The sequence below is a fragment of the Nilaparvata lugens genome, chromosome X (assembly GCF_014356525.2).
Source record: "Nilaparvata lugens isolate BPH chromosome X, ASM1435652v1, whole genome shotgun sequence".
NCBI lineage: Eukaryota > Metazoa > Arthropoda > Insecta > Hemiptera > Delphacidae > Nilaparvata > Nilaparvata lugens.
In genome coordinates this window covers 73964635-73974822 of record NC_052518.1, presented here as the reverse complement: position 1 = coordinate 73974822, position 10188 = coordinate 73964635, and the positions used below count along the sequence as shown (strand labels likewise).

General features: G+C 33.6%; 2 protein-coding genes across 2 annotated transcripts; both read right to left on the bottom strand.

The window, feature by feature from the left end:
* Nucleotides 1-400: 400 nt before the first annotated feature.
* On the bottom strand, nt 401-1795 carry LOC120354661. Its single transcript, XM_039442046.1, has 2 exons — nt 1219-1795; nt 401-1157 (listed from the first exon to the last, which is right to left on the bottom strand). The coding sequence occupies exons 1-2, from the start codon at nt 1449-1451 to the stop codon at nt 401-403; spliced, it is 990 nt and encodes a 329-aa protein (XP_039297980.1). The 5' UTR covers nt 1452-1795.
* Nucleotides 1796-5200: 3405 nt separating this feature from the next.
* LOC120354660 lies at nt 5201-9331 on the bottom strand. The gene is made up of 2 exons (XM_039442045.1): nt 7907-9331; nt 5201-5260 (listed from the first exon to the last, which is right to left on the bottom strand). Exons 1-2 carry the CDS (start codon nt 9329-9331, stop codon nt 5201-5203), a joined length of 1485 nt encoding a protein of 494 aa, XP_039297979.1.
* Between the last annotated feature and the right edge of the window lie 857 nt (nt 9332-10188).

Genomic DNA, 10188 nt, shown 5'->3' with positions numbered 1-10188 from the left:
AGTTTCAGTGAATTTTTGAAAATTGTTCATATATTCATATGGATACAATTGTTTTTTTCTTAGTAGATCAATTTTATTTGGAGGGTAATGTTGTTGAAGTAGCTTGAACTCAGGATTTATAGCAACTAATTTATCAAGAGAAGAATGTAGAAAATTCAATGAGTCTATAAATCTTAATGTGTTATTCAATGTCATTGTCATTATTTTCTCACTACTTTTTGCAATAGTGCTAATTTTTTTTCTATAATTTCCAAGAGATTTCAGAATGAAATGCATATCATATCCAGTTAGATTGTGGAAAATTACTGGTATGAATTTTACTTTTTTCGTATTTAAATTACAAGTATTATGTGCAGCACCAATAAACTTTCCTGTTGAGTGAGAGTGATGTCTGACCCTATCAATGAAATCTATGGGTTTTGTACATAAACAACAAGATTTTTGTTGTAAATGTCTTTTCATCTTCTGTAGTGAAATTCATATCAATAATAGTTTGCAATTTCTTTTTCAATATAACACTATGTGTTTCTAATTCATCTATGAAATTATCAATCAATTTCTCAGATTCCTCCAAGCTATTGGCCCTAACAATTTTTGGACCATAATATACCTCCCCCTCTTCATCTATTATCAAATAACCATAACCACAAGGTTTGTGAATATTATCAATAATCATACATTCAAAATCTGCATATATAATGTATGGAACTTTGAGAGTGTAACTATAATTCGAGAATTTCAATATCTCCCCCTCTTGTGGCATTCTAACTCTTTGACATTTATTCAATGAACCTAATTCTAGATGTTTTTCTAAATTAGCAAGAGCATTTGTCTTTGTGAATATATGTAAACAATAGGGACATATCTCCACTTTTCCATGATGTTCTGTTTGATCAGACAACAATCTTGATAAATTCTTCACTAGAATATAATGTTGTTTTTTTAGGAAAAGAAGAGTTATTGTATGCTTCCTTCCCCTATTCTTAGATGTAAATATGGGATATATAATATCCTTCTCATCCTCATAACTCAACACATTAATACAAATATCTTCATTGAAACTCTCAAATTTTGGAATTTTTTCTATTTTTACAGGGAATTCCAAATCCCTAACATTAACTAGATGTGAGTATTTTTGTAGGTCTGTTACTCTATTGTTCTTTTGATCTTCATTGAAGAATGATAGTACTGACCATAAGAATGATTTCTGATCCTCATTGTTTTTGATCTTCATTGAAGAATGATAGTACTGACCATAAGAATGATTTCTGATCCTCATTTTTTATATTAATAGTTGATTTCTTATTAGCAAGTTTTTTGGGGGTTGGAATGTATGAACTAGCTGCATTTGCAAGAGTTAGGCTTGAAAGATTCCTTATATAAATGAAATGTTTATCCTCTAGCAAGATTAAATTTATTTTTTTGCAATCTATTTTGATATTTAGATACATGGAGTGGGGAGATGGTGTCACTCTCTTCTACATAATTATAAATATTTATACAAATATCTTCATTGAAACTCTCAAATTTTTGTATGTCTTCTATTTTTACAGGGAATTCCAAATCCCCAACATTAACTAAATGTGAGTATTTTTGTAGGTCTGTTACTCTATTGTGTTTTCGATCTTCATTGAAGAATGATAGTACTGACCATAAGAATGATTTCTGATCCTCATTTTTTATATTAATAGTTGATTTCTTATTAGCAAGTTTTTGGGGGGTTGGAATGTATGAACTAGCTGCATTTGCAAGAGTGAGTCTTGAAAGATTCCTTATATAAATGAAATGTTTATCCTCTAGCAAGATTAAGTTTATTTTATGCAATCTACTTTGATATTTGGGTACATGGATTGGGGAGATAGTGTCACACTCTTCTATATAATCATAGACATTTATACAAATATCTACATTCAAACTCTCAAATTTTTGTATGTCTCCTATTTTTACAGGGAATTCCAAATCCCCAACATTAACTAAATATGAGTATTTTTGTAGGTCTGTTACTCTATTGTGTTTTTGATCTTCATTGAAGAATGATAGTACTGACCATAAGAATGATTTCTGATCCTCATTTTTTATATTAATAGTTGATTTCTTATAAGCAAGTTTTTTGGGGGTTGGAATGTACGAACTAGCTACATTTGCAAGAGTGAGTCTTGAAAGATTCCTTATATAAATGAAATGTTTATCCTCTAGCAAAGTTAAATTTATTTTATGCAATCTACTTTGATATTTAGATACATAGAGTGGGGAGATAGTGTCACTCTCTTCTACATAATAATAAATATTTATACAAATATCTTCATTGAAACTCTCAAATTTTTGTATGTCTTCTATTTTTACAGGGAATTCCAAATCCCCAACATTAACTAAATGTGAGTATTTTTGTAGGTCTGTTACTCTATTGTGTTTTCGATCTTCATTGAAGAATGATAGTACTGACCATAAGAATGATTTCTGATCCTCATTTTTTATATTAATAGTTGATTTCTTATTAGCAAGTTTTTGGGGGGTTGGAATGTATGAACTAGCTGCATTTGCAAGAGTGAGTCTTGAAAGATTCCTTATATAAATGAAATGTTTATCCTCTAGCAAGATTAAGTTTATTTTATGCAATCTACTTTGATATTTGGGTACATGGATTGGGGAGATAGTGTCACACTCTTCTATATAATCATAGACATTTATACAAATATCTACATTCAAACTCTCAAATTTTTGTATGTCTTCTATTTTTACAGGGAATTCCAATCCCCAACATTAACTAAATGTGAGTATTTTTGTAGGTCTGTTACTCTATTGTGTTTTCGATCTTCATTGAAGAATGATAGTACTGACCATAAGAATGATTTCTGATCCTCATTTTTTATATTAATAGTTGATTTCTTATTAGCAAGTTTTTTGGGGGTTGGAATGTATGAACTAGCTGCATTTGCAAGAGTGAGTCTTGAAAGATTCCTTATATAAATGAAATGTTTATCCTCTAGCAAGATTAAGTTTATTTTATGCAATCTACTTTGATATTTGGGTACATGGATTGGGGAGATAGTGTCACTCTCTTCTACATAATAATAAATATTTATACAAATATCTACATTCAAACTCTCAAATTTTTGTATGTCTTCTATTTTTACAGGGAATTCCAAATCCCCAACATTAACTAATGTGAGTATTTTTGTAGGTCTGTTACTCTATTGTGTTTTTGATCTTCATTGAAGAATGATAGTACTGACCATAAGAATGATTTCTGATCCTCATTTTTTATATTAATAGTTGATTTCTTATAAGCAAGTTTTTTGGGGGTTGGAATGTACGAACTAGCTGCATTTGCAAGAGTGAGTCTTGAAAGATTCCTTATATAAATGAAATGTTTATCCTCTAGCAAGATTAAATTTATTTTATGCAATCTACTTTGATATTTAGATACATAGAGTGGGGAGATAGTGTCACTCTCTTCTACATAATAATAAATATTTATACAAATATCTTCATTGAAACTCTCAAATTTTTGTATGTCTTCTATTTTTACAGGGAATTCCAAATCCCCAACATTAACTAAATGTGAGTATTTTTGTAGGTCTGTTACTCTATTGTGTTTTTGATCTTCATTGAAGAATAATAGTACTGACCATAAGAATGATTTCTGATCCTCATTTTTCATATTAATAGTTGATTTCTTATTAGCAAGTTTTTTGGGGGTTGGAATGTATGAACTAGCTGCATTTGCAAGAGTTAGGCTTGAAAGATTCCTTATATAAATGAAATGTTTATCCTCTAGCAAAGTTAAATTTATTTTATGCAATCTACTTTGATATTTAGATACATAGAGTGGGGAGATAGTGTCACTCTCTTCTACATAATAATAAATATTTATACAAATATCTTCATTGAAACTCTCAAATTTTTGTATGTCTTCTATTTTTACAGGGAATTCCAAATCCCCAACATTAACTAAATGTGAGTATTTTTGTAGGTCTGTTACTCTATTGTGTTTTTGGTCTTGATTGAAGTAAGCTAGTACTGACCATAAGAAGCACCTTTGATCCTCATTTTTTATATTAATAGTTGATTTCTTATTATCAAGCTTTTTGGGAGTTGGCACATATCTTCCTGAATATATTGGTTTGTAGCAAACAATATTCAAATTGAAACATTCAATTGAATTAATCACCCAACCACTACCATATTGTATGAATTTATCTATTTTATTCCATATAATACCTTCTGCTTCATCCCATTGAACACTAAACTCATTTATGTTATCTTGAATTTGTAGAATTGTTCGTGCTATCCCATGAAATGTTGGTGTAGTATCCATTTCATGATCTGCAACTAATTTCTTTAGCTTTAATTTGAGAGCAACATACCATTTTATATTATAATTAAATTTTTCAGCTTCTCTTGAACATATATCAAGTACAATTGGTTTCAAGCTTTGAAATATCAATATAGGATCAATAATTTCAAACTTATCCCATCTAAAACGCAAACAGTTTCCATTTATACCTCTCTCTGTAATGGGCCTATACATTTTTGTATGTTTTTTTAATATACATAAAAAACCAAACTAAACTTAATATCAATTAGTCTTATTGAAATACCTTTCTACCATGATATGATGATGTATGGAGATGAGTGTGGTATTCCAAGAATTTTTTTCTTGGTGATATCCTGGTAGTGGAGGATTGAACTGGCCTCCTAAAATCAATAAAAAATTCTATGTTCTTTCAAAAGTTTCAATTATGAATGAATAGTGGGAGTGAGTGAGAGGGAGTAGGTAGAAGAGAGCATAATAGTAGGAGTGAGTGAGAGGTAGTAAGTAGAAGAGAGTATGATAGTAGGAGTGAGTGAGAGGGATGCTTTTTGGTTGAGAAACTGGAAGCTGTTTGACTTGTGCACATTCCAGGCACAAGCACCGCCCGCCCGCACCCTCTAACCTCTCAGCTTCAATCTGGAATTCCTCTCTTTATCAAGTTGCACTGTGCATGCCAACCGGTTTCAGGTGTGTGAAAGAGAGCGATAGTAGGAGTGAGTGAGAGGGATGCTTTTTGGTTGAAGGTTGTGTCACTCAACTCTTGTGGCTATGTGTATGATAGAAAGAGAGCAAGAGTATGAACTAAAACTATAGTATCATAAAACTGTAATAGAAAAGTAGTCTACTCACAATTATTATTGAACTCCTCCATTTTCATGTCCTGGTTCAGAATAGCTTCCCATTAGGGTGACTTCTCTCCATTTTGTTTTCTCTAACTACAGGTTCCTGAAAAGATGAAAGTGAACTTAATCAATAATCCATCTTCTATACCTAATATTCTAAGAATATGTGCTAGAATTCCTTAATTCATTCAAATCAAGTCATATTCAAAATTAATAACCTTAGTTGCTTGAAGCAGTCTTGCAGACAATCGAATTAAACTCATAATCAAGTATACATGGTTCCCAAGAAGATGAAAGTGAACTTAATCAATAATCCATTTTCTATACCTAATATTTTAAGAGTATGTGCCAGAGTTCCTCAATTTATTCAGAATCATAATCAAGAATTAATAAGCTTAGTTGCTTGAAGCAGCCTTGCAGACAATGAAATTAAACTCATAATGAAGGTTCTAACCTTATTCATAAGCTCAGTAGCATAAAGTCTCATACTACCTAATGAACTTATAATAAAATTAACTCATGATCAAAATTCTACTTATAATATTAATTAAGGTTGAGAGACATTGCCTAATGAACTCACAATAAAATTCCACATTCCATTTTAAGAATATGTGCCAGAGTTCCTTAATTTATTCAGAATCATAATCAAGAATTAATAACCTTAGTTGCTTGAAGCAGCCTTGCAGACAATGAAATTAAACTCATAATGAAGGTTCTAACCTTATTCATAAGCTCAGTAGCATAAAGTCTCATACTACCTAATGAACTTATAATAAAATTAACTCATGATCAAAATTCTACTTATAATATTAATTAGGTTGAGAGACATTGCCTAATGAACTCACAATAAAATTCCACATTCCATTTTAAGAATATGTGCCAGAGTTCCTTAATTTATTCAGAATCATAATCAAGAATTAATAACCTTAGTTGCTTGAAGCAGCCTTGCAGACAATGAAATTAAACTCATAATGAAGGTTCTAACCTTATTCATAAGCTCAGTAGCATAAAGTCTCATACTACCTAATGAACTTATAATAAAATTAACTCATGATCAAAATTCTACTTATAATATTAATTAAGGTTGAGAGACATTGTCTAATGAACTCACAATAAAATCTCTAAAAAACAATCAAAATTATAACCAATCTTCATTAACTCATCCTACCTTCTGTGACAGAAGCAATAAACTTTGAAATGAATCTTGTACAGTACATGTAAATTTGGGTTTGATTTATGCCAATCACAGTAGAGATAGGGAAGAAACAGAGAGAGTGAGTAAGAAGGGGGACTGCTACACTCATAAAAATTACTACCACATTAGAATAGATTATGAACTCAAGAAATTATAATAGATAACACTCACCTCCATGTTTTCCAACTTGGAAGGTAGAAGAATATGCACAGATGTTTTCTGTATGTAGGCTACACCTCCAACTGCTTCCTTGAATACAGAGTGTATAATTCCAGACTAGAAATCAGCTTTTATAGTCTGGAACTGGAAGCTGTTTACTTCACTCACACCAGAGAAACTGAAAGCTGTTTGACCCACTTTCACTTTACTCTAACCGAAGAAACTGTTCACATGTTGTGGAGGCCAAACAACTTTCTGTCTCAACACAAAAATGTCTAGCCTACAGCAAAAAGTGAAATCATAATCAGATCCTTATTTTTGTTCAATCTTGACAAATGAGGTGTCAATGGATTTGTTATTAGATTTACTGGAAAAATTTATTCTTGTAATTTTTTTGTAAAATTAATGGTTTCTTAGTTATTCAAGAAATTGGATCTAGTTTTTCCAAAAAAGTGGGAAATCTTCATTTGAGGTTTATTGTGAGATTAGGGGTATGGCTAGGTTAAGTTAGTTCAGATTACATTGGATTAGAACCAAGAATCAGCTTTGGGGGGGGGCAGATTTGGGGGCAGCTTTGGACCCCTCATCTGAATGTGGACTGATCCTTATTTTTGTTCAATCTTGACAAATGAGGTGTCAATGGACTCGTTATTAGATTTACTGGAAAAAGTTACTCTTGTAGATTTTTTGTAAAATTAATGGTTTCTTAGTTATTAAAGAAATAAAAAAAGCTGGATCTAGTTTTCCCATGAGATCCTTATTTTTTGTTCAATCTTGACAAATGGGGTGTCAATAGATTTGTTATTAGATTGTTATTAGATTTACTGGAAAAAGTTACTCTTGTAGATTTTTTGTAAAATTAACGGTTTCTTAGTTATTCAAGAAATAAAAAAACTGGATCTAGTTTTCCCATGAGATCCTTATTTTCTGTTCAATCTTGGCAAATGGGGTGTCAATGGATTTGTTATTAGATTTACTGGAAAAAGTTACTCTTGTAGATTTTTTGTAAAATTAATGGTTTCTTAGTTATTCAAGAAATAAAAAAAGCTGGATCTAGTTTTCCCATGAGATCCTTATTTTCTGTTCAATCTTGACAAATGGCGTGTCAATGGATTTGTTATTGGATTTACTGGAAAAAGTTACTCTTGTAATTTTTTTGTAAAATTAACGGTTTCTTAGTTATTCAAGAAATAAAAAAAAGCTGGATCTAGTTTTTTTTTCCAAAAAAGTGGGAAATCTTCATTTGAGGTTTATTGTGAGATTAGGGGTATGGCTAGGTTAGGTTAGATCGGATTACATTGGATTGAGCAAGGTTAGAACCAAGAATCAGATTTGGGGCAGATTTGGGGGCAGCTTTGGGGCAGCTTTGGGGCAGCTTTGAGACAGTATTCTCACTTTACCCCTACTGTAGGAGTCATTGAGTCCAGTTGTACTTGTAGAGGCATCTTTCATCAGCGGTCGCCCACCAATAACACAGCCCACCACGTCCTCCCCTTCATGAGAAGACAGCTCCCCCTCCTCCATAAAGAGTCCTCTGTATCCTGTCATGACTGGCTCATTCATTGTCTCGAGCTCAACTGAGCAATTTATCACTATGCACTGACTATATATCTTTTTTATACCGACAGTACAAGGCCTGACATTGGCCGATACTCTTCTTGTCATCTCATGAATCATCATACAGTAGGCAGTTGTATTACCTGAAATGTTTTCAGATGCTTCAAACTCAATCCTCACATCGATACTTCCAGTTTTGAGTGACTCATTTTGGCGGGAGCAATCAAAAGCAAACAGCATTATTTTTCCATCACCAATGGCACTTTCAAACAGAGGGTTGCTTGCATGAGCTTTACCATGGTTGTAGACTCCATTGAAAGCTGCATACATGTTGTAGATGTGATTATCATCACCATCAATGCTCTTATATGGGTAGTATCTGCTGTTTAAAAACACTTTAACATCTTTTATATTACACTTGTCAAATCGAGAACTGTTGGCTGCTGCCACACCTCGTCTTGCAGTCTGTAGCCCAACCACAATGTATTGTGGCTTTTCAAGCTGTGATGTCGACTTGACAGTCCATGTATGCTTTCTTGTCTGCGGTAATGTTGGATAGGTATACAACTCCCAATGTCGAAATGATATACTTATGGGTGTGTTGTTCTGTACAATCTGTAGGAGACACAGTTTCACATCATCTGCCACTTCCACATAAGGCATTCTCCATAAAAGCTTTGTGATTGCTACATTGGCAGCAGCAACATTCACACAGTTGTGAAAGTTGGGGCTGACCGTCAACACCAGCTCTTGTTTCACATTGAGTAAAATCTGTCTATAGTCTTCAGCAAAGCCCAGCAGATATCTCAAAGGCACATCTATGATTGTAGTGTTGGTTCCATTGGCAGCAAAATCGGCGAATCCAGTGGTTGAACTAAACTTGTAGCCAGATCCTTCCATCTTGGTCCACTCATCACGTTCAAATGTAACAGCATTCTTCATTAGGCTGGTAACTCCAGGATTGTGTATACCATCCACCTCCACACCATTGATTTCATAGCATATCTCTGAGAACACATTGCTGAAGAATCCAGAGACACACGGAGTTCCGGCCACAGCAGCGTTGGCAGCTCCAGTCACAGTATACTCCAAATGTAGATAGCTCTCCGATGGCAGTGTGTAAACATCTTGCTGTTGAATTGGAATCCGTATCTCGTCATTGGCATTGTAGCTTACAGTATAGGGTGCATGAGAATGGTACTTGAACCCAATGATACTGTTGTCCGATGACGGTCCATTCTGTGTCACATCCAAAACTCCCATCTTCCTATTCTACTCGTATCTGACAGCCTCGTTCTTGCAAATACTCAATGCTCCTAGATGTTAACCTTGTCAAGGTTGAATGCTGAATGACATCCTTCACTCTATTATCTACTTTTATAGGCTTAGAACGTATCTCTGTAGGAGATGAGGAGGAGGAGGAGGAGGGTGTACTGCAGCAGCCTTATCTAGCCCTTGATTCAGCTTTCCAAATAACAGCACCATCTCACTTGCATTGTCTCAAATGTAGAGCAATATTCATTTCCTCGCCTCTATTATTTATAAGACGACCGTACTCGTCGACTACTTGCAGTGTAATGCTACCAATCTGCTTGATGTCTACAGGTAAATAGATTACATTCTGCACAGTCACCACCATTTTATACCCTAGATCAACGTTTGGGTGAAACTCATAGATCAAGTGATCTGTAATTCCATTAGAGTAAGATCCAGTCACAATGTTGCAGGTGATGCATATCACACTAGGCTGACTGATTTGTACAGTATTATCACTTCTAGTAAATGTGTTGGGCTCTATGAACTGGGTATTGGTAAAACCCAACAGTTTTCCTATTGAATCTTGTGGTCGTAAATCCAACTTGGCACTGCTCAAAACTATACACTTCAAGGTTGATGGATCTACAGTCACCTGGAAATCAACATCATTCTCCGACAGCCTTTGTGCAAGCAAGTCGGTAATTGTAGAAAATTCAAAGCTACCTGTTGGTAATGATACCTGATGCAGAACCAAATCCTCCTTGTCAACAGTAGTAGCTGGCATTCTCCTTTTAGTCCTTTTAGTCATTACTGTACCATCCTTATCATCATCAGACTTGCCAGGTTTATGCTTCTGATGTTTA

What these genes read in the sequence shown, in the direction of transcription:
- LOC120354661 (XM_039442046.1), bottom strand. Translation starts at nt 1,451, where the DNA reads ATGTATCTAAATATCAAAATAGATTGCAAAAAAATAAATTTAATCTTG. An exon ending in TTCAATGAAGATCAAAAACA is followed by an intron (nt 1,158 to 1,218) that starts ATGAGGATCAGA and finishes AGATCAAAAGAA; the next exon opens with CAATAGAGTAACAGACCTAC.
- LOC120354660 (XM_039442045.1), bottom strand. Translation starts at nt 9,331, where the DNA reads ATGGGAGTTTTGGATGTGACACAGAATGGACCGTCATCGGACAACAGT. An exon ending in ACTCCTACAGTAGGGGTAAA is followed by an intron (nt 5,261 to 7,906) that starts GTGAGAATACTG and finishes TCATCTTTTCAG; the next exon opens with GAACCTGTAGTTAGAGAAAA.